Below are 23,196 nucleotides of genomic sequence, written 5' to 3'. Positions count from 1 at the left end.
CAGACGCAGCATTCTCTAGAGCCAGGTGGCCAAACTTACTGACCCTCCAAGCTGCATACAACAATCATGAGAAGTTCAAGAGCTGGGTCCCGCCTGCCAGGGCTCAGCCCTTCAGCCTCATTCCTTCTGAAGCCCCAAACCCCCTACCCCACTGCGAGGCAGAGGTCTGGAGCTTCCTCCTCTAAGCCTGGTAGGTGGAGAATGGGGGGGAAGGCGTGGGGAGCTCCACAAGCCCCATTTCAACTGTGAAAGAGTCACATGAACCACAGTTTGGCCACCCCTGCTCTAGAGGAAAGCAAAAGCCTTTCACTCTGTACCTGGGCCTCAGGACTGTCACATCCCTCCTAGTGTCTTTTCATGCTGGTTGCAGCTGCAACCATGGAGATCCAGCACTAGATGAGCAGGCTGCTTTCCCAAAGCCTGCAGTGGTGAAGTGCAGCTCTTGAGTGGATGGATGGACCAGTTTCAGCTCCTCCAAGATCTGGAATGCCCCCCTTTACACAAGCCTCCAACTGGGGAGGGGAGAAGGTGGTTTGCCCACACACAAATTAGAGAGGAGAAGCACTTAAAAGGAGGAACCATTTTAACATAACCTATAAAAACCAAGACAAAATACAAAGGACTGTTCACGTCGTTCAACAGGACAGGTGGTTGAGGACCCAGACGAGATTCTTCATGTGCTTCGGCCAGCAGGATGCTTTACAGGTGGGGGTCAAACTACAAAAGCCAAGCAAACACCACATCAAAATGCAGGTGAGGCAGGAGCTTGTACCAGCCTTTTCAGAGTGCTCAGGTGCAGAAAGGAGTCTTGCTCTCCCCCTGCCTGAGAGGGACAAGATCTCACTAATGTAAGAGAGCAGCAGCTGAGATAAGCTTCTATCACCTCTTTCCCATATGATTACCCAGTTCCCAGGGAGCTGGCCTGATCACATTAACTGGGGCTCACTAGCCAAGCAGAGAGTAAGCTTAGGGATTTCCCTACAGTGTTAGGCTCGGATACTACAGGTAAGCCACCTGAGCTGGCTTAGATATGTGCAAGCAGCAGCAAGTTGGACTGTTGGTTTCCACTTCTTATGGTCTCTGGCATTTTAGAAGTGGGATGGGGATGGTGCAGCCCCAGACACTGGAACGAGGCTGAGACCCCTGAGTTCCAGGTGGAAGTGCCCCCCAAATACATCTGTGTGGGCAGCCTCAGACTGACACCACCTGGCTGTCTTTACCTGGGCAGGTCACTCCTGAGTCTCCATGCTCTCCTCCTCCTCTCCTGCAGCTGTTTCTTCTTGATTCTCCTCTTCCTCCTCCCCTTCCTTCTTCTCTGGAGGCTTCTCATAAGCCTTCTCTGAAGGGGTGACTATCACCCCATCCCAAGTGGACATTTCAGAGGCCAGGTCTGCAAAGCAAACAGAAGAAGTCATGTCAGCAGGCAGCGCGGGGCGTGCCAACGTAAGATCGCCAACACCCTAACCCCAGAGCATTCCTCAGAACAGTCCAGTAACAGAGCCCCCCCTGCCATTTCTCCTCCCGCTGTAGCTGTTACAGGAAGCTGACAGCAGACCCCTAGTGACTTACACTTACCAAGTGGCATCAGCAAGCCCCTTACATTTGCCCACTTCTTTCCTCAAGGGTAAGTTGTCAGGTTTCAAGCCAAGAGGCTTCTCCCAAGTTCTAGCAACAGCCTCCACTATGCAGGGACCAGGCATATACTTGTCAGGTCACTGGCTGGGTTTGCCTGTATGCTTGATTTGCTGAGTCTGATCAAGTCAAGCCATATGGGATTGGTCTCTTCTGCCATATGCTTAGGTAAGCCCCCCCCGCCAGAATTTCCTTAACTCTTCAACCTTTCACGTCCTCCCTGAGGTGTCTCCAAATAGAGCCCCAGCACTTCCTGGCCATGCTGACCAGCAGTCATAAGCCACCAAGCCCCTACTTACAGCTGGCATCCCCCTCTTGTCCAAGAATCTTCCTGTAACCTCCGTGCGAGAGGATTCGGACGAGCGTCTGTGCCGTGTAACATACCATGTCCTATGACGGGAGTAGAGAATGAATGCACATGCAGGAGTCCCCCCACATTGGGGAGCTGAGCCTTTCTGACTAGCTCTCTTGCTGGTGTTGTATATCAGATACATTGTCCAGGCATTAGAGCATTTGGCTCAGCCCATGAGATGGCCTGAGTTACAGGCTCCTGGGAAAGAGGCAGTAGCTTTCCAGTAGTGCATCACGTGCTCTCAGCGTGGCCTCGTTTTAGCCATAGGAGCCTGATCTTACTGCCCCATGCAGAGGGACCATGCTGTAGCAACTCAGCTGGGGTAACCTGCTTGAGAGTGGCAGCGCTCTGTGTGCGCGCATGCAGGACTATGGCTTGGCTCTCCTCTCCCCAGGACAGGGGTGATATAAAGACTTTTGTTTGCTCTTCCCTCTTACACAGTTTAAGACTGGCTGAAGTGGCAGCTTCCCAGACTATCGCCTCAGGGGTTCTAAACCCTCTTTCACACTGTACCCAGGGTCACAACACCCTCCTGATCTAACCCCAGTGACAAGAAGGGTTGAGCCCCAGGGTGGAAGCCCATGGGTGGCAGCTGAACTAGCCCGAGGGGATAAACACAGCCAGAAAACCCACGAGTGCATTAGCTCCAGGTCTCAGAATTTTGCCCCTTTACAGAATGCCTAGGGGCCAGGATATTCCCACAACCCCAGCCTCAGGGAGGCTGCATGCACAAAGGTTAGTTCACCTGTTGTTCAAGGGTCATGACTGTATGGACTCTGAAGTTTCCACTCTCGCAGGGATCGGTGATCCCAACGGATCCAGGGAGAAACAGCCCAGCTGCCAGGATCTGAAGGCAGCGCCTGTAGGGCAGTCATGTGTTAGCAACTCAGTTCTACACATTAGATACAAATCCCCAGCATATTTGCCACAATTGTCTCGCTGAGCCATGGGGCAAGTAGCCAGCGTGGCATAGGATAAGTTTAGCACTAGGCTCTAAGGAAAGTGGTCCAAGGTAACACACTCCTAACATGGCGTAAGCGTAAGTGGCAGCAACTCAAGGTGTTCTCAACAGGCCGTGAGTTTGCTTTGTCACCATATTTGAAAGGACTTAGACCCGAGAGCTCAAAGTAAGACTCCTGTGTTGATGGTAGTGGCCAATGCTGTAACTGGATACACACAGCAGCAAACTGCTCGTTTCAGGAGATTCTGAAGAAGTGACGAGGGTGTTCATGCAGCATGAAAGAGTCTTAAGAAGCCAGAGCCCAAAGCACCAGCAGCAGAGGCAACATTTCCAAGCCAACATTCGCTTTATCTGCAGCACACGCACCTGTATGCGACGTTGAGAGCCAAGGGCTGCCTGGTAGGGTTGTTCATCACAGCATAGTGTCCCTGACGGCAAAGGAAGGAAGTTGTTAGACACAAGGGAGTGTTTATGAAAGATCAGTTTTAAAGCTCCTGTTCCTGGAGGAGGCGACGAAATCTGTGGGACTTGACTACTTGAGACGCCGCTGGGATTCAGGGGCTGGGGCTGCAGACCCACCATATCCCTCCGAACATTGGCCAGGGAAGTCACAGTAGCAGAGCAGATCAGGGTGAAAGCGTCTATATGGAAACTGTGCCTTTTAGATCAAAGCCCCCTTCCACTCACATACCAGAAGGTCGAGGATCCATGGAGTGAGAGGTTCGAAGCCAGGGAATCGGATTCTCAGGTCCTTCAGCAATCGGATTAAGACTTTCACCCTGGAAGACAACGTTTGAAAGGACAATGTTCAGAGGGTTTCACAGGGCTCGGACCTCTTGCTGGCTGCCAAGGCCTGCCTAGAGTATTAGGGATGGGGCTGCTTTGGGGGCCTGGGCCCATGCACTGTACCTCTGCCCAGCGTCAGCTCTGGAAGAACCCAAAGCTTTTCCTCTACCAGTTACTCTGCTAGCCAACACTTCGTCAGAAAGAGTTGGCCATGCAGGAGCAGGGGAGGCAAATGCCCATGCGCATGCATGTGTGGGGTGGTGGCCTGGGTGGAGCCAAGTGAAGCCAGACTGCTGTGTTCCTGCATTATTAGAGCTGGGCTTGATCTCTGGTGTTATATCCCTGTCTAGCTAGACAGGGCTCCGTCACATCACTACCTCAAGGAGTATGGGACTGGTGATGAAAGCCCCTTCCCCAGAGGGGAAACAGCCTGTTCACTGCAAACAGAGAAGGCTAGGTCAATAAGGCCTACCAGCTGCAGAGAAACTTACGTGGACTGAGAAGCGTTCTCTTCAAACCAGCGAGCATGTCGGATGGCAGCCAGGGCGCTTTGCAGCACTTTGATATCCACTGGAAGAAGAGAGAGAGGCAGAGTTTGATTCAGAACATTTGAGGAGCGTCAGCCCAGAGTAAATCAAGCTTGTCCCCTTGCCCCTGTAAACATGCTCTGGATTGTCACTGCTGTGGGGCACAGAACCATCAAGCTGTAAACCCCCCCACCCCCCCCCCCAAAAAAAAACCCTCCAGTAGGTCTCTGGGTAAACAGGGTGGTTCTGCAGTGGACAAACAGAAGCTCCCCATCCCCTCACACTAAGCAGCCACATAAGTTCTGAGAGGTTTCCTTACAGTGGAGCTCTGGGTCCAGCTTGCGAAGGTTGGGGGGCACGGTGGTAATGAGGATCTTCACCGTGGCATCAGCAGAGCTAATCTCAAAGCCAGTCTCGTTGGTTAACATGGTCAAGACTGAGGGAGAAAGAGAGCAAGACAGTTACTCAGAAGGGGTCGTGAGACCCCACACAGCTGAGCCCAAGACAAGGAGGGCAAATAGAAGCATGGAGGCTGGTCTCAGCCTTGACATTACACTGGATTTCCCTTAGCTGTCTCAGCTTTGCACCGGTTTTTGCATGAAGGAGCCCCAGCCACAGGGAGCATCTCCCTATTTATCAGAGAACATCAGTGTCATTGCTTATTCTGCTCACCTGCATCCCCTCCACGCTGCAAGTTAAGTTACTGACCTTCAGTAGGATCCTGTGCTCTCAGGCTTTCCACCACTTTGTTTCCCAAGGCAGCAACAGCTTCCACTAGAGAGAAATGGAATACAGAGTTATGATCATTCTGGCCACCACTCCCAATCAGCCGCAGAGGAGAAGCCAATACTTACACGTGGGCAAGATTTTCAGGATCACTACCAGATCGGCCACGTTGTGCCCCGTTGTCATGGTGCCCTTCTTGTAGGACCCCACTTGGCGGACTTCTTCGATTTGCTGTTTTTTGGGAGCAAACCAAGAGTTAACAACAACTCCTCTACTTGCATGGTCCCTTTATGCACCCCACCCTCCAGAGGGGAGATGGACTCAAACTGATTTTTCTATTGATTAAATATCAGTTATGCCTCTAATATTCTGATCTTGTACTGAGGCAGGAGCAACTCAATCACAACATGACAGTCTCCTTGATCTGCCGGCTCATCTTGCTGGATCGATTCACCAAACAAACTCGTCTGACTCACCACTTCAAAAGTTCCTGGTGCTACAATCAGGTTGTCGATCACATTGTTTATTTTAGTCACCAGAGAAAGAATGGAAGCCTGAAAAGGAATCGGAGAAAGTGGTTATGGCAGCAACAGACTGACTGGAGTCTAGAAACACCAAAGCTAAATACACAAGCTTTGGAAGGATACGACTTAGACAACCCCAGTACAAAGGATGTAACAGACAAGTTAGTTCAAGTGTGTTTAGAAGCCACTTTACAAATAATGTTGCATTTTCCCTCACCATCATCCTACTGCAGGCTACAATACCCACCCCAGGACATGAATCTCCCAGGGTGGGGTGAGAGGAAACAGGCTAGGGAGCTAGCCCTCCCTTTATATGAGGATCATTTCTTGTACTCATTACAACAGTAACAAAGTCAATGCTCTACTAAAAGCAACCTGGCAACACCTTGAACTCTCACGTTTCCAATGGCAAGCACCCAGCATGCATGCTTTATTAACCTGTTCAGCAGAATTGGGAGCCAGATCCTGGTTTCTCTTCAGCAAGGCTTCACTGAATGCCGTCTCGTCTGGGGCAGGTTTCACACGAGGGAAGGCCATTTCACACTGAAACGAGTAAACAGACATCAGACTGGTGTCGTGCCAATGAGACAAGGTCTTCAGAGTGTCTCATTTATCAACAAGAAAATATGATTATTCCATTTAACTCCACTGTTTACATCCATTAGTCACTTCAAAGTGTTTCCTTCTGCTAATGGCTGTTACACTGTAGCAGCCAACTTGGGCATTTCATTTTTAGTGGCGCACAGAAACCTTCAGTCCTGCCTACATGTCTTCACTGGGGCTCAAACAACAGAGAATCACTAGAACTGGTGCATTAACACCACAAAGCATGTGTTCTGCATAGAGCTGCTTGGGAACCCTAAGCTATGAAAAGAGAGTTGAGAGAGGCTGGATTAAAAAAATTCTGAAGGATCCATCCTGTAAAGCCTTATTATTAAAAGGAGGGGGAAAAAAAAAAGGAAACCCCATCAGCTGCTGTACCTGAGCTCGGAACAAGGGTCCCTGTTTGCATATATCCAAGCCTTGTAACTGTTGTGACAGGGTGTACAGCCAGCCTTTGAAGGCAAGGAAACCATTAATCCCTTCTCCTTGGCAAGGACCCCACCTGCGTATCTTTACTGCGGAGGCACTCAAGAGAGGATGGAAACAGCTGTAAGGAAGAGGAAACCTCCCCAATAAAAGGGATGGAGGCAGAGCAGTCCTGTTAATCCTGAGAAGGGCTAAGACTGGGAAGGAGTCTGGAGGATACACTGATTTCTTCTGGGAACTTGGCCAAGGTAACTCATGCTTTGTTTTGACTACAGACAGAAGAGTTGGGAAAAGATATTTTCTCCTCCGTTTGGATCTTAACGGGGTGGGACATATGTCATGATAAGAACCAGCCCTCCCCAGTCTGTTTATCCTTCACCTTGTGTCTCCACTGCCATTTGCCACACCCTGACAGACACACTTGCTACTTATGGTCCCTTTGATTACTTCAAATTAGCCAAAAATCAAACAGCAGGTCTGGCTTTCAGCAAACTCCCTGTCTCATATTAGACTACTAGCAGTTAAGCTATTAGATGTCACAGCTGCATGGTTTGTACTGGGAACTTTATGGGTGTCTTCACAGCAGTTTGCTCAAGTTACCCCAACTTGATTCTTGTCCACACAGGAGTGTCCAGCTCAAATTATGTGGTGTGGTTTGAGCTCCCAGCTAGCCTATGAATGGTTAAGTGCAGTGGGGATGCCACAGCTCAAATTATAAAACAACTCAGCAGCAGCTAATCCAATCACTCTGGGTAACTGAATGTTTTGAAGTGTGGCTGCTCTCAGTCTCACTAGGGCTATTAAGGTAGACTAGCCCAAATGCAGTTAACTCAAAATGGGCTAACTGTGCTGTGAAGACACACCTTAAATCAAGTTTATTTTTAAACCAAGAATATATTGCAATACAACATTCCTACACCTGGTTTATACAGCCAATACCATGGACTGCCTTAAACCAAGCCAGGTTACTCACCACATAGAAGTCAAAGGGGATGTGTGGCACAAAGGGCCTGAACCTAAAAAAAGAAAAAGCCAAAGTTCTTATGACGACGTTAACCACTCACTGCTAGGTGATAATGGGGCAGACACCCTACTCCAGACTGAACCACTAATCCATCAAATCCTGCACCCCGGTTGGGAGGGCGTTCTGAAGAAAAGTAAACTCTTCTTCCCAGCCTCTCCTGGGAGGACTTCTCACCCTGCTGGACAAACTGAAATTCCTTTTTACCTGGGAGACAGGAGTTGAACACAATTTAATACATTGGTTTAGACTCTTGCCATAGCAGAGAATGGGGCCATCCAAGATTCACCAGCAACTGTGCAGCAGTATTACTAGAGAACATTGTTTGAACTGAGGGGTTGTCAATCAAGTGTTTAGCAGTTTAGAAGGGGTCCCACCTAAGCAAAGCTCTTAATAAGCTTTAGGACAGCTCTTGCCTGTGCAGTATGTAGTTAGAGGTCTCATCCACACACAGGATCATAGCATTAGGAAGATTATGGGGTTTTGCTTCATAGCATATGGACAAAGCTCCTCTTTCCCTCTACCTCCTACTGGTTTGCAACAAGTTGGTGGCCGGCCACCAATCCAGAAGTGGCTGCATTTCAGCAGCATTTTGCCTGTATAGCATGAAGAGCCAGCAGGCCCAAGGGTGAGGACCCACCACACCTCCCCACTAGAGGGGAACCCCAGACTTCTGGACATCGATGCTCACAGCTGCCAACCCAGCCCCCCACCCTCCCCGGGGCTAGTTCCAAGAGCCCCCCCTTCACGCAGACAGCGGCACTTACCCGCTGCCAGGGCCGCCCCTGGAGCCAAAACGCCCGCCACGGCCACGGCCTCGATCACCCCTGGGGAAGGATGACAGCCCCACGTCAGCAGGGCGAGGGGCCCGCAGACCCCACCCCAGCGGGGCAGCCCCACTTTGGGAGAGGAACTGCCCCTCCCCACCCGCTCCATGGGGGCAACTCCCCTATTGGTCCTCCCCGCAAACTCCCCATGGGGCAGCCCCTGGATCCAGCCCCCTCCCCCCAGCAACCCCCTCCCCCGGGAGCCAGCCCCACCTTCCCCCCCCCCCCCAAGCATCTCCCTCAGGCAGCTCCAGGATCCAGGATCCAGTCCCATCCCCCCACGCTCCCTTCCCCTGGGGCCAGCGCCCCCCCCCCGAGCATCTCCCTCAGGATCCAGCCCCCCCCCGCTCCCTTCCCCCGGGGCCAGCACCCCCCCCCGAGCATCTCCCTCAGGATCCAGCCCCCCCCGCTCCCTTCCCCCGGGGCCAGCACCCCCCCCCGAGCATCTCCCTCAGGATCCAGCCCCCCCGCTCCCTTCCCCCCGGGGCCAGCGACCCCCCCCCGAGCATCTCCCTCAGGATCCAGCCCCCCCGCTCCCTTCCCCCGGGGCCAGCGACCCCCCCCCCGAAAATCTCCCTCAGGATCCAGCCCCCCCCCGCTCCCTTCCCCCGGGGCCAGCGACCCCCCCCCCGAAAATCTCCCTCAGGATCCAGCCCCCCCCGCTCCCTTCCCCCGGGGCCAGCACCCCCCCCCGAAAATCTCCCTCAGGATCCAGCCCCCCCCGCTCCCTTCCCCCGGGGCCAGCACCCCCCCCCCGAGCATCTCCCTCAGGATCCAGCCCCCCCCGCTCCCTTCCCCCGGGGCCAGCGACCCCCCCCCGAAAATCTCCCTCAGGATCCAGCCCCCCCGCTCCCTTCCCCCCGGGGGCCAGCGACCCCCCCCCCGAAAATCTCCCTCAGGATCCAGCCCCCCCGCTCCCTTCCCCCCGGGGCCAGCGCCCCCCCCCCGAGCATCTCCCTCAGGATCCAGCCCCCCCGCTCCCTTCCCCCCGGGGCCAGCGACCCCCCCCGAGCATCTCCCTCAGGATCCAGCCCCCCCCGCTCCCTTCCCCCGGGGCCAGCGACCCCCCCCCCGAAAATCTCCCTCAGGATCCAGCCCCCCCGCTCCCTTCCCCCCGGGGCCAGCGCCCCCCCCCCGAGCATCTCCCTCAGGATCCAGCCCCTCCCTCTCCGGGGCCCCCCGCCCATGGGCTGCAGCCCGCGGGATCCCTCCCCCGGGGCTTGGCGGGGGTCCCCAGCCTGGCCGCCCCTCACCTCATGGCGCCCGCTGAACCCGAACAATGGAACCCGCCGCTGTGGAGAGGAGAAGCCGCCGGCCTGCGTTGCTCACCCTCCAACAAGCTGCCCGGCTATTGGCTGCGCGCCGCTTCCCGCGCGACCAGCCCCGGAGGCCTCCGCCTCCGATTCCGGCGTTCCCATTGGTCTTCTCACCCATCCGTCGTGACGCGCCGAGAGTCGGCAGAGGGTCGGCCAATCACAGGCCGGCCCGGGGCGGGACCGAGACGGGGCCGTTGGAGAGCTGGAGCGCCGAACGGGCTGCGGTCTCTGCGCGTGCCCCGCATGGCCTCGCTCTGCAGTGACGGGTAATGACCGGTAGGGGTCGTGGGAGGCGCACCGGGCGCCGAGTGCGCGTGCGTGCATGCCAAGCACGCGAACGCAGGGCTACATGTAGAAATTTGAGGGAGACGTTAGCTGCGTAGCAGAGTGGCGCAGCGGAAGCGTGCTGGGCCCATAACCCAGAGGTCGATGGATCGAAACCATCCTCTGCTAGATCGCTTTTGTCAGGCCCCTTTCAGGACAGTAAGGGGGGGCCCTATTTTTCTCCCCGGGCGTTTTCTTGTGACGTCACCACCATGCAGGCCTTTGGCTGTGACATCATCACCTTGCAGGTGTTCAGGTGTGACATCACTACTGGTTCTGTGGATGAAGGGAAAGCAGTGGATGTATTGTTTCTTGACTAGCAAAGCTTTTGACACGGTCTCCCACAGCATTCTTGTCAGCAAGTTAAGGAAGTATGGGCTGGATGAATGCACTATAAGGTGGGTAGAAAGCTGGCTAGATTGTCGGGCTCAATGGTTAGTGATCAATGGCTCCATGTCTAGTTGGCAGCCGGTGTCAAGTGGAGTGCCCCAGGGGTCGGTCCTGGGGCCCGTTTTGTTCAATATCTTCATAAATGATCTGGAGGATGGTGTGGATTGCACTCTCAGCAAATTTGCGGATGATACTAAACTGGGAGGAGTGGTAGATACGCTGGAGGGGAGGGATAGGATACAGAAGGACCTAGACAAATTGGAGGATTGGGCCAAAAGAAATCTAATGAGGTTCAATAAGGATAAATGCAGGGTCCTGCACTTAGGATGGAAGAATCCAATGCACCGCTACAGACTAGGGACCGAATGGCTCGGCAGCAGTTCTGCGGAAAAGGACCTAGGGGTGACAGTGGACGAGAAGCTGGATATGAGTCAGCAGTGTGCCCTTGTTGCCAAGAAGGCCAATGGCATTTTGGGATGTATAAGTAGGGGCATAGCGAGCAGATCGAGGGACGTGATCGTTCCCCTCTATTCGACACTGGTGAGGCCTCATCTGGAGTACTGTGTCCAGTTTTGGGCCCCACACTACAGGAAGGATGTGGATAAATTGGAAAGAGTACAGCGAAGGGCAACAAAAATGATTAGGGGTCTAGAGCACATGACTTATGAGGAGAGGCTGAGGGAGCTGGGATTGTTTAGTCTGCAGAAGAGAAGAATGAGGGGGGATTTGATAGCTGCTTTCAACTACCTGAAAGGGGGTTTCAAAGAGGATGGCTCTAGACTGTTCTCAATGGTAGCAGATGACAGAACGAGGAGTAATGGTCTCAAGTTGCAATGGGGGAGGTTTAGATTGGATATTAGGAAAAACTTTTTCACTAAGAGGGTGGTGAAACACTGGAATGCGTTACCTAGGGAGGTGGTAGAATCTCCTTCCTTAGAGGTTTTTAAGGTCAGGCTTGACAAAGCCCTGGCTGGGATGATTTAACTGGGACTTGGTCCTGCTTTGAGCAGGGGGTTGGACTAGATGACCTTCTGGGGTCCCTTCCAACCCTGATATTCTATGATTCTATGATTCTATGATCACTGCCGGTGTAACTGAGCTGCTGTGTTTGGATGTGATGTCTTTGCACTGGTGTTTGGGTGTGACATCATGTCAGTGTCACCGTGCAATGGCATCTGGGTATGACATCATTGTTCGGGTGTGACATCACTGTGCCAGTGTCGCCATGCAACGGCGTCTGGGTGTAACATCATTGTTCGGGTGTGACATCACTGTGTCGGTGTCGCCGTGGCCGTGCAACGGCGACTGGGTGCGACGTGGTGGTTCCTGCGGTTCCCGCAACTGATTTCACCACAACTTAGAGCCCGCTGGAGCTGCTAAACAGGCCATGAAGTGACCCTCTGCCACGGTGCCTGGGCTAAGGAGGGAGGGAGGTCAGCGGGACCTGTGCTCCTCCATTCCCCCTTGCAGAGATCTCGGTCCCTGGGATACCAACTCGTGCAATTTTACCACAACAGTGGGTGGGTTTTTTTCTTAAAGCCCCAGCTCCTGGAGTCAGGTGATGGCACCAAGCATCTCAGCTTCCTTTCAAAAGTAGTAAAACAAGCTTCTAGCCCTCATGGCTGAGGAGAAAAGCTGGAAAACACGGCTCAGAAGGCTCAGAACCCAGAAGGCAAATAACACAAACCCCATTTAATTTATTGATTTAAATCTCATGGGTTTTGGAAGCCTTGACTCATGATTTGTGAACACCTGCGGGTTGGAGAAGCTTCAGGCAGGGCCAGGGCAAGGATCCTGGTTATTTATTATTTATTTATTGGCTGGTATCATGCTGGGACCTTGGAGCTCCAGCCACAGACCATGTGCCTATTGTGGCAGGCGCTGCACTTTCTGTACACTCTGCATTTTGAATTGATGGCTAAACAAGTAGGAGGATACAAATCTCCTTTGGACAGAGACAGAGACACTGATGAGAAAGTGAGAGCAGGAAATTAGAGGGCAATCAGATACTTGTAACATGGAGTGGGTCCCAGATAAAACTGGGGCCCCATTGGGCTGTGTGTTGTACAACCATCAAATAGAAACAGTCCCTGCCCCAAAGAATCTGCAAGCTAAACAGACAAGATAGACACTCAAGCTAGGCCGGCAGCCTCTTTCCTACCCTGTGAGAATGTGGGAAATACTGAAAAATGTTCCCCTCCCAAATTGGGGCAAAAAAGTCAAAATCTTGACATTTTCCACCAGCCAAAACAGATCTGAAAAAAGCCCATTCTGTTCCGGTCACTGGCGATGTGTCGATTCAATCAGCGTAAACATCCAAACAAGACGTCGTTGCAGATCAAACGGGTCTGAAATGTTTTGTTTCAGAAAGATCGGAATAGGACACGTTGACCCTTTCAGCGCTTTTCCCCCCACACGAACGTGTCGAGCTGGGAGATACCTCGTAGCCGGCCCTGTTCTGTCAACGGGTTCAGGTCTCATGAATTGGCCTTTTCTGGCAAAAAAAAAAAAAAAAGTTTGTCTAAAACTTCCCAACTGGCTGGGATCCCACCCGCATAAGCTCTGTGTGTCTGGTGCTGACAGACCTCTGGGTGGCGCCGGGACACCACAGAACATCTGCTCAGCCCAGCCTGTGGATGCCCCTTTGCTCCAGCTCCTGGCATCCGAAGTGCCAGCAGCTGGGCATTGAAAATGGCCACGTTGGGGGCTTCTTCCCTGGGCATCTCCATGGGGACAAGTGGGACTTGGGAGCATGGGGGAGCATGGTTACTGTTTCGGAGTTAGAGAGGAGCCGCGTGGACACAGCACTGGGGAGAGGTAAATTGGGGTGGGGGGAGTGAAGTGCATTGTGTCACCCACAGCCACCCCCCCAGCTGACAGGGAACAACATTCCATGCTGCACCCAGGAGCGCGCCTCCGAGAGGGGCCCAGGTGCCAAGGCGCTGGGCAGAGGGGGCTGGGCTTGTGGAGAGCCAACGCCAGTTGGACAGGGGGGCACCGGGGCTGGGCATCTTCGTTCCCCCTCACCCCACTCCCTTTAATCAGGAGAAGAATCTGCTCCCAGCTGTCCTGGGCTCCTGGCCACTGACCTGGATCCCAAGCTGGCTGTCGGCAGGACCAGCTGGCAGCCGAGCCTCTGATGCCTGCCCCAGTGCCACAAACTCTCCCCTTCTCCCAGGAGTGGCTCCTGCCTGAGCCCATCTCCCCTGTCTCCGGGGCCCAGGCAGGTTGGATGAGGTAAAATCGGACAAATTTCCTGCTCAGTAACCAGCTCCCTGGAGCCGTCCATCACAGGGGCAGCGCCAGCTGATCCACAAAGCCCAAATAACCAGTTCTCCCTCCCTCAGCCCCTCACCACCACCACCGAGAGTGACTTTGGAGTCATTCATGCCCCCCCCAGCTGCTAATGCTGCAGGTCCGTCCCCCCGCGACCCAGCCTCAGGTTCACCTCTGCAGATGCGGCTGGGTGGGGGCCACCAAGGGGAGGGGGAGGAGGGGGCTGCAATGCACTCTCAGAGCCCATGGGGCTGACTTCAGAGCAAGCAGGGCCTGTGGAGGAATGGGCCACACATCCCACGGCGCACCCTGGAACAAAAGACCACGGCAACCTGACCAGGGATCTCAGAGCACTTGGGAGCCGTGACGTCACATCCAGCACCACTCCTGGAAGAAGGGTTGGTGTCGTGAGGATATTTCATTTGTGGGGAAACAGAGACAGGGGGAGGGGAAAGGGGCTCACCTAAGGTTAGTCAGTGGTAGGCACTCAGAAAAGAGCCCAGGAGTCCTGTCCCCTAGTCTCAAAAAGAAAAGGAGTACTTGTGGCACCTTAGAGACTAACAAATTTATTAGAGCATAAGCTTTCGTGAGCTACAGCTCACTTCATCGGATGCATCCGATAAAGTGAGCTGTAGCTCACGAAAGCTTATGCTCTAATAAATTTGTTAGTCTCTAAGGTGCCACAAGTACTCCTTTTCTTTTTACGAATACAGACTAACACAGCTGCTACTCTGAAACCTGTCCCCTAGTCTGTTACTCTAACCACTAGACCCCACTCCCCATAGATGGGAAGAGAACCCAGGAGTCCTGGCTCCTAACCACCCCCTGCAACCACAAGACCCCACTCTCCTCATGCAGTAGGGGTAGAACCCAGGGGTCCTGGCTCCCAACCCTCACCCCCTTCTAACAACATCCAGCTCCCCTCCTGGAGACAGGGGTAGAACCTGGGGTCCTGGCTCCCTCTCCACTGCTCCTTCCACTACACACACTTTCCATGCAGCATGGGCCACACTCTTGGAAGCATGCTCAGCGTTATCTACTCACTCCTCTCTCTAGCACTGGTGCTGCTCAGGGTGCTTTGAGTTCTCTCATTTCCCAGCAGTTTGCAGTCCCGCAGAGGGGAGGGGGCAACTTCATTAACTGTCTCCCAACATGCAGCCCCCCGCTTGAGTGCAGGGTCGAGGTTGCATTTAACAAAGAGCTGCCTTTCTCCACCTGCTTTTCCCATTCAGCCAGGAACAAATTCTCCCCAGACAGTACGGACCCGGCGATAACTAGATAAACGCCTTGGAAATGAATTTACTTCTTTGCATGGAAAGCCCATTTGCATGGCAAACGCTCCGGCTGCCCTTTCCTGTTAATAACTTGCCCTGACACAGGTTCCGGCCTTGCTACAATGTTATTGTATCTCTGCCTCCCCCAGCCAATAATTGGCTCCATTAACTCCCTGTCCTCTAATGGGGGATTGGCTGATTATGGCCATATCCGTGCCCCCGCTGAGCCTTGTGGCACATTCCCTGCGTCGCTGTAAATAAACTTCCCCGGGGGTGCTAGTCTCTGGACTGCAGTGGCAGCTAGAAATTCCAGCCAAGATCGGGATGCCTGTTGCTGCAGACACAGCCTGGATAGACTGGCTCTCGGAGACCCCGATGCCCCAGGGTAGGAGGGCCAAGGGCTCACCCAGCAGGGTTGTGGCAGACCAGAATTACATCGTCTTGAGTCTCAGACCAGGGCCCCCTCTGACTTTCCTGAGCTCCTCTCTCTGCTACCTCCTTTTCAGCACACCTGCGGTAGGAGGTAGCCGCCATGTCTGCTTCCCAGCTCTCCAGTCCAACCCCACCCCCCGCCATGGGACCCAATCCCCCTCTTCTGCAGCCTTGCTCAACATCAGGGTCACTCCTGATTTGCCCCGGGGGAGTGAGCACCAGGCACTGAGGCAGCCCTGTGGTCTGCATGCCATGTGTGTGTGTGTGTGTGTGTGTGTATGTGTGTGTGTCTCTGGGGCAGTGCTCAGCCATGGGGGGCAGGTCTCGGAGTACCTGCAGGCTGCCTTTGTGCATGGCTCCCTTTGAGGGACCCCTGCCAAAGACTGCCCTGGACTCAGTTCTGCCAGCCCCCAGTGCGTCAAAGCACCAGCCAGCTCCCCCAAATCATGAGGTTGGCTCCTTGGATTCCCCTTTCTGGTGCTGGGGCCGTCAGGGCTGCCCCTCTTTCCCGTTCTCCAGCTTATTCCCTACACTCACAAGGGTCAGAACCACACTTGGATTTCACACGTCTCCTGACTCCAGGAGCTGGGGATTTAAGAGAAAACATCAAATATCAAGAGACAATCACAAGAGGTGGTGATGCTGTACGTCTGGGTGCAGCAATAGCCGAGGAGGAGAGCTGCAGTGCCCACCACTGCCCCCAGGAGGCGAAGGAAAGCTGGAACCTGTGGCCAGTGGGGGGGGACCCAGCAGGATCGGGCCCCCGCTCCAGCCTCCATGGAGAGCTCTGAACACTATTTTCCTCAGCTCCGCCCCCACCCACCCCCGTGGCCCTCCTCTGCTCCCTCCCCCCATTGTTCCCCCCAGCCCCTTCTCCCCACCCCGTCCCATTGACCCCCACCTCTGCTCCTCGGCCCCAGCCTCTACTGCTCCCCCACAGTCTCCGTCTCAGGCACTTTGGGATCCTTTGGCTGCGGGCTCTGCGTGAAGTTTTATAAGCAGGGGGAGCCGGGAGCGTCTCCTTGACCCCCCGCCTAAGGCCTGCTACCAACTAGGCCTCGGCTCACCCACATGCTGGTCGTGCCCCCGCCCAGGCCCCGAGAGCCCCGGAGCTGGCGGAGGGATGTGGGGGGTACCAGTTCTTTCCCTTTCACCCCTGGGTGGGAACGCTGCCCACGTGGGAGGAGTGGGGCAAATGGCGGGATCGAGCCACGCTCCCCAGTGCGGATGGGAATTGCCCTTTCCCCATGGGGCCCTCCCCCCCTGCCCTGTCCCCCCCCACATCTCATCCCACCCTGTCCCCGTCTCTGCCCGTTGGGATTTCCCCACACCCCCCAACTTCCCCCCTCCCCGCAGTGGTCAACAAGTTACAGGCAGTGTCGCCAATTTAGTGCCAATTTAGTCGTTTTCCAACCCGCCCCCGCCCAGCCCTTCAAACGCCCCCTCTCATTTCAATTCCTGGGCAAAACATGAAAAACCCCTATCCGTGTCCGGCAGCTCTGCTTAGTCCTGGGGGCAACCAGCGGGGGGGCCAGCATTCATCCCCCCCCCACTGGGCTTTGGAAAATCGCCCCCCACACCCCTTCCCTGTCCCCTCCCTCGGGCAGGTGCTCCCTGCCTGCGCTGGGGGGGTTCTGGGCAGGAGGGGGTTAAGGAGCCTGGCTATGATAACAGCCCTTTTGTCATTGAATGAGGGGAAGGAAAAGGCTGCCTGCCTGGGAGATAATCAGTCGCTTTCAGCACCGGGAAGCGAAGGGAAGCGAAGGGAAGGGAGCTCCCAGCGGCTGGAGCCCGGGGCAGTGGGGGGACGGGGCACGGAGGGGCAGCGGGCGCGGGCAGACTCGGAATTCTGGCCATGGTCCCCGGGCAGCCCACCGGGGTCTAGGGGGCTGGAGCTGGGGGCTGCGCCTCGGGGGGCTGGGTGGGCCCGGGGGCAGCAATGCGCCAGTGAAGCCATGCAGTGGGCGCTGGTGATGCTGTGCGGGGTCCTGTGCCAGCTGGGCCGGTCGCAGGGACAAGGGGCCAACCTGACGGTGGCCGTGCTGCTGCCGAAGCAGAACATGACCTACCCATGGGCCTGGCCCCGCGTGGGTCCCGCCATCCGGCTGGCCATCGACCGGATTAACCGGCAGCCGGACCTGCTGCCGGGCCACACGGTGCGCTGGGTCTTCGGGAACAGCGAGGACAAGCACGGCGTCTGCTCCGACCGGGACGCCCCCGTGGCCGCCGTGGACCTCAAGCTGGCCGACAACCCCGACGCCTTCATCGGCCCCGGCTGCGTCTACAGCTCGGCGCCCGTGGCCCGCCTGACCAGCCACTGGAAGCTGCCGCTGGTGACGGCTGGGGCGGAGGCCCACGGCTTCGACAACAAGGAGGACGTGTTCTCCCTGACCACGCGGGCCGGGCCCAGCCACCGCAAGCTGGGCGAGTACGCCGTGGGGCTGCAGCGCCACTTCAACTGGACCCACCGCGCCATGCTGGTCTACTCGGACGAGAAGCTGGACGACCGGCCCTGCTTCTTCGCCATCGAAGGGCTGTACGTGCAGCTGCCCACCTTCCACAACCTCACCGTGCTGGACATTTCCTTCAAGGACGGCGACCAGGCCAACTACACCTTCCTCATCCAGGAGATCAAGCAGAAGGGCAGAAGTAAGTGAACCTCCCAGCCCCCCCTTAGCACAGCTGCTTCCAGGGACCCCCCTGCCCCACGGTGCCACAAGCCCCCCATGCAACTTCAGTCCATCTCCCTACTGCAACGTCCTCCTGCCCCGCAGCCCTGCTTGCCACTTCAGTGAGACTTCGCCCCCCTGCTCTGCGGTGCAGCTTCTCACCACAACACCCCCGGCAACACCCCCGCATGGCACTCTTCTTCAACCGAACAATGCCAGGGCCCCCAGTGCAGCGCCACCGCCTTAATGCACCCCCCCCCAACGGAAACGCTGCCCCCCTTCTCCAGCCCCCCACGTGGAACAAATCCAGCCCCTTGGATTCCCAGCAGGCCAGGGAGAAAGTTTTCTCCAAGTTGCTTTGTGTTAACTTTGTGGTGTTCTGCCGCTCCAGCCAGCCCAGCGCAGGGACTGGTTCTCCGGCTCCCTGCACAAAGAGTGGGGGAGCCAAGCGGTGTTGGGGGTGGCTCTGAATTGGAAAAGGCAAGGAGCTTGCTGGGATGGGGCTGACTGGTTCAGCAGCCCCTTTGAAATGTACAACCCTCCCCCCGGGCAGTGAGAGAGGGAAACTTGGACAGGACATGTTGGGGGCCCCTCCAAGCCCAAGTCTAGAGCCAACTGGAGTCTGGCGGCAGGGAGATGGGGTGCGTTTGGTCTGCTCCCATCTGGCCCCAGTTTGGGGAATTCTGCTTGGGAGTTTGAATCTGACCCCAGCCAAAGCCACTCGAGGTGCAATCCACCCGTCAGGTCCCCTCTAATCCCCCAGGACAGGACCCTTCCCAACCGTCCGGTCCCCAGTGGTCTGTCCCAGCAGCAGGGGGCTGGCTCCCCGTGGGAGATGTAAGAGGATGCAGCTCCCATGGGACAATCCCCCTGCCAGAGCCGTTCCCCAGCCACTGCAGAGTGCAGGGCAGCTCACTAGCTCGGGGCCCAGCACACAGCCCCTGGGGCGACCCTGCAGGGCCAGGGGATTTTTGCTGAGCATCTTTCGTTCCAAACTCTCCATCTCCACCAATGCCCCAGGCTGGCCACCAGAAGGCAGGTGGACGCTTTGCAGGTGGGCCCCAGCCTGCCGGGGTGCAGCGGGCAACTGCAGACAGAGCCCAGCCTGGGGCAGGGGCACCTGCTGGGGAGACAAGCTCTGAATCCCCCCAGTCCAGATGACTCTTGTACACATGGCTCTTAACTATAGGGGCCTGATCCAAACCCTGCTATAGGAGGAGACTTTCCAAGGACTTGGATCCGGCCCTGACAGCATGGAACTGGGCTGGTGCCTTGGCTCAAACCTATACATTGGGGAGGTGACCCACAGATGGGCTGTGAAAGTCCCTCTCCCCCCTCGCCTCCCACCATGTGTCCAGCTGGACCACGGAGCCCTGGGCATGGGAATGTCTAACTTTCCAGCTGGCTCGGAGACGCGCTGCATGCCCCGGGCGAGCATGTCTCTGTGTGTGTGCGGGTGTGGAGATGGATTGATTTGCAGGGCGCCTGGAAATCCCTTTGCCAGGGAAAGATGCAGAACTGGGCTCTTGACAGAGAATATTCAGTTTTTACATTTTGTGAAAAAAAAAAAACAAACCAGATACCATAGAACCCCTTTTATCCAAGCCCCCGTTATCCGGCGCTCCCTTGGGCAGCGGGGCTTGGGCTTCAGCTGTCAGCCCCGGTTCAGCTCCTACGCAGAGCTGGATAATGGAGGCTCAGATAAACGGGCTTCTGCTGCGTGTCCCAAAATCCTTGTGTTCAGCTGATACCTGTGTGTACTGCGGCTGGGGAACGTGAGGGTCAGCACTTCCGTTTCACCATGCGAAAACATGGCTATTTTGGGGGTTGTATTGGAGAATGTTGGGTTTTTGATCACAGAAAACTAGGGTTCCTGGTGATTAGGCAGCATGTGTGCCACACTGGCTCGCGTGTGTGCATGTGTTTGTGTGTGTAGTGCATGTGCGCATGCAGAGGGATGGATTCAGGCCAGTGTGGATTTGTGCGTGTGCTTTGGGGGGCGGTTGGGGCAGGCTGATGGATCGTCTCCCTTTTAGGGTTTATTGGACCCGGACCCTCACTGGATTTCTAACCCACCAACTCCTGGGCACCTGGCACTGAAAAATCATAGCCCCAACCTGCTCCTTGCTCCTGCCGGACAAAGTCCCTGACCCTGTGGCCCGTCCCACAGAGCCAGCTCCTGACCTGGCTGGGACAAAAGGCAGGAGACCTGGCAAAGCTGCTATGGCAGCCCCTGGCCTCATCTGCCTGGCTGCTCCCAGAGGCCTGCCCGGCCCGGGGCTGCGCGATACAGCAATGAGCTGCCTCAGCACCTGCCCTGGGTTCTGCCGATGTCATTCAGAGCAGGATCCGGCCCCCGAGGCTGTGAGCTCTGTGGGCCAGGGGCCGTCTCCGCTCTGCGTCTGTACAGCACCTGGCGCTGTGGGGTCCGATCTGGGACCGGGCATCCCAGCGCTCCCTGAATACACCTAATGACAGCAGGGAGGAGCCGGGGGTCAACAGGAGATGGCTCCAGCCCAGGTCAGAGCAAGGCAGGAATTCCTGCACTTGGGGAGGGGAGTTGCTGCTCAGATAGCCGGGTGGGGGGAGGGCTGGGCGGGGCAATAGCCTGGTTTATTCAGCCTCCCTGTCTCTGCCCAGCTGCCTGGCTCCTGTGGGGCCCAGCCAGGAAGCCTGATCCTGGGTGACAGAGCAGCCCGCGACCCCCTCCCTTCCTGTACTGTAGCCAGGCGGGAGGTGCGGATCCCTGGAGGGACAAGGGGGGCAGGGATCCCGCTCAGGGAGTGGAGCGGAGTGATGCCCCCCGCCCATCTGACAGCCACGAACCCCAGTGCCATGGTGGTGGGTTTCCCATGGAGACGCTGTGATAGCTGGGAGGGAGAGCACCCGTGTGGCTGGGCCGGGGAGGCGGGGGGCAGAGCCAGGTGATGTTATTCGTGGAGGATTTCCTAACGGTGCCAGTGGATCACGGCCATTCTAACCCCCGCGTGAGGGTCACGGCTTCCTCCCAGGGTGCAAAGGACTGAGGACTCTGCGGGGGTGCTAATTAATGTCATGAACCCTCCCAGCCCAACCTGGGGGCTGAGCATCTACCATCAGGGCCAGATCTACCAAAGAGCCCGGCCCCCAGCTGGCCCCCAGCATGCCGGATTCTTCTGCAGCTGAATCATTTTGAGACTCTGGCCCTAGACCTTGCTCGGTCCCCAAAAAGTAGCCATGTCTGGGGTGGGCCTCGGCAGCTGGTACCAGCCCCCTGGCAACGCTGCCAGATGTTTTAAGACAGGAAGTGAAGACTCCTGTAGTGGGGAGTCCAGGGAGGCAGAGGCAGAATGCAGGCCAGAACTAGGGGTGATTACCTTGCCTTCAGGAGGATGGGCACTTCCGTGTTTGCAGCTGCAACTTCTTTAGTGTTCTGCTCCCTAGGTAGGCGTGGCAGTGCCGGATTCCCACCCGAGCTCACAGAGGGGAACTTGTGCCGTTTATACAGGGGCGCAGAGCCCATTTACTCCCCCCGCCTCTTTCTCTGCTTTGTTTCCTAATGTGTGGGGGTTTCTGTATGCCTTGCACAGCTCACCCATGTGTCATAGGCCCTTTCATTCAGGTGCCTGGCCTTGTGCAGCAGGCAGATGTGAGTTTTATCCCTGCTAGTGCCAGGCAGTTCCAGGTGGCCCTTTAAGGGGAGATAGGCACAGCCCCACCTGTGACCACTTAGTTCACCTCCTCAGGTGGATACAATGAGCAAAGTCACATGATTCCTCTGGGGGTGGAAATAAAACTAGGTGATCAAGAAGGACCTTGGGGGAAGTTGGGGTGGGAGAACCAAGTCCTGTCCCAGGGGCTCAGAGAGGGTTGGGGGATATATGGCGGTGGCGGCAGGAGCCAACAGAGAGAAAATTCTCTAGTGGGAAGAAACCACAGCAGGGCCGGGGCTTGGCTGGGGAGGAGTTTGGGGGTTTCTTTGGAACTTTGTGATTTGTCCCAGGAAGGGCTGTGACCTGACCCAGGGAAGCCTATGGTGATGTTATTCAGTAGCTCTTGAAGGGGAAACTGAGGCAGTGCCTAGCCTGGAGCCAGAGTGGCTAGTGGTGGTGCTGCTGCAGTTTGCCCTGCAGGTATGGCTCTGTGGCAGGAGTGGGAGAGACCCAGAACTAGATCCTGATCTCTACTACCTGGTTTAAATCCACAGCCTGGTTCCTGGGTTTGCTCTGAATTTGAAGAGGTGTCCCTGAGTCTGGGATCAGGTCTGTTGTGTTTAAAGAGCTGTAGTGAAGCCCCAGGTCCCTGGGCCGGATCCTCAGCTGGGGTAAACGGTGCTGCCCCATTGGCTTCAACAGGTACTGTCTGCCGAGCTCTGCCAACTGTGCTAGGCCTGGGGCTGGAGCTGCCCCGGTGGGCATGAGATGAGCAGTGAGCTCAGTGGCAGGCACGGTGTGGGGGGCCCCCGGGGGCAGGCTGGCTGCCCGGGCCCTGCGGCGCTCTGTCTGTCCCTGGTGTCTGTATTTCACGATGTTCGTTCTGTGTCTGCCGGGGTTTGTTTTGTCTCGTCGGCTGCTATTTCTGGGGCCTGGCGCGCTCCCTGCCCGGCTTCGCGCTCCCTCCAGGGACCTTCCCTGGAGCCCGTCGCTGCTGCTGGAATGGGCAAGGAGCAGCCCCATGGAGCCTTGCTCAGCCCCACGGCGGGGGGTGTGTGGGGTGGCCCGGGGCTGCGACCACCACAGGGCAGGAGCTCTGGGCTGGCTCTCCCACCTCTCTGCTTTCCCCCAGCAGGAGGCAGTGTCCTGGGAAGGGCGCTCAGCCCCTCCAAAGCGCCCACCGGGAGCAGCCACAGAGATGCCGAGCATCGGGGCGCAGGGCCCCAGGCTCTGCCCACAGGGCAGGGCCACGTTCCACCCCCTGCCCTGCCAGCGTGCCCTCGCCCCTCCCTGGACGGGCCCCTCCAAGGCCTGTCGGTCTCCCCGCGGTCGGAACGAGCCGGCAGCTTGCCCCCGGCCGGTCTCCTCTCCCCGCCCTGCGAAGGAGCCGGGCCCACGGGGCAGGGCCGAGCGCTGGGTGAGCTCCACGGATAAATCGCTGCCTGAAGCCCGGGCTGGAGGGGGGAGGCGCCGAGTCAGTACAACAGGAAGCCTCGGG

The 23,196-nt window shown here is 56.5% G+C and overlaps 2 protein-coding genes, 1 long non-coding RNA gene and 1 other non-coding gene across 4 annotated transcripts in view; 2 read left to right on the top strand and 2 right to left on the bottom strand.

Moving 5' to 3' along the window:
- Positions 1-565: 565 nt before the first annotated feature.
- On the bottom strand, positions 566-9,810 carry ILF2 (interleukin enhancer binding factor 2). The gene is made up of 15 exons (XM_038382714.2): positions 9,639-9,810; positions 8,326-8,385; positions 7,511-7,553; positions 5,947-6,051; positions 5,461-5,538; positions 5,113-5,215; positions 4,967-5,032; positions 4,578-4,694; positions 4,223-4,301; positions 3,637-3,724; positions 3,312-3,373; positions 2,730-2,844; positions 1,932-2,022; positions 1,221-1,390; positions 566-717 (listed from the first exon to the last, which is right to left on the bottom strand). The coding sequence occupies exons 1-14, from the start codon at positions 9,641-9,643 to the stop codon at positions 1,230-1,232; spliced, it is 1,173 nt and encodes a 390-aa protein (XP_038238642.1). The 5' UTR covers positions 9,644-9,810; the 3' UTR covers positions 566-717; positions 1,221-1,229.
- A 175-nt stretch (positions 9,811-9,985) lies between these two features.
- On the bottom strand, positions 9,986-21,721 carry LOC119847827. The gene is made up of 3 exons (XR_006276839.1): positions 21,423-21,721; positions 11,499-12,909; positions 9,986-10,292 (listed from the first exon to the last, which is right to left on the bottom strand). It is a non-coding gene; the product is annotated as an uncharacterized LOC119847827 (long non-coding RNA).
- TRNAM-CAU lies at positions 10,083-10,154 on the top strand. The gene has a single exon. It is a non-coding gene; the product is annotated as a tRNA-Met (tRNA).
- NPR1 (natriuretic peptide receptor 1) overlaps positions 17,047-23,196 on the top strand; it is a 27,958-nt gene continuing 21,808 nt past the window's right edge. Inside the window, exon 1 of the mRNA XM_038382949.2 lies at positions 17,047-18,046. Within this exon, the coding sequence (XP_038238877.2) occupies positions 17,062-18,046 (985 nt within the window). The 5' untranslated portion in view covers positions 17,047-17,061. The remainder of the gene's footprint in view (positions 18,047-23,196) is intronic.

The sequence above is a fragment of the Dermochelys coriacea genome, chromosome 24 (assembly GCF_009764565.3).
Source record: "Dermochelys coriacea isolate rDerCor1 chromosome 24, rDerCor1.pri.v4, whole genome shotgun sequence".
NCBI classification, from domain to species: domain Eukaryota; kingdom Metazoa; phylum Chordata; order Testudines; family Dermochelyidae; genus Dermochelys; species Dermochelys coriacea.
This window is presented reverse-complemented; position numbering and strand designations above follow the sequence as displayed.

Bases quoted from the DNA above. Each gene is read 5' to 3' on its own strand.
- ILF2 (XM_038382714.2), bottom strand. The intron at 4,695-4,966 runs GTCAGTAACTTA...TTTCTCCCTCAG, and splicing joins AGCACAGGATCCTACTGAAG to TCTTGACCATGTTAACCAAC. The intron at 1,391-1,931 runs GTAAGTAGGGGC...TTTGCTTTGCAG, and splicing joins ACAAGAGGGGGATGCCAGCT to ACCTGGCCTCTGAAATGTCC.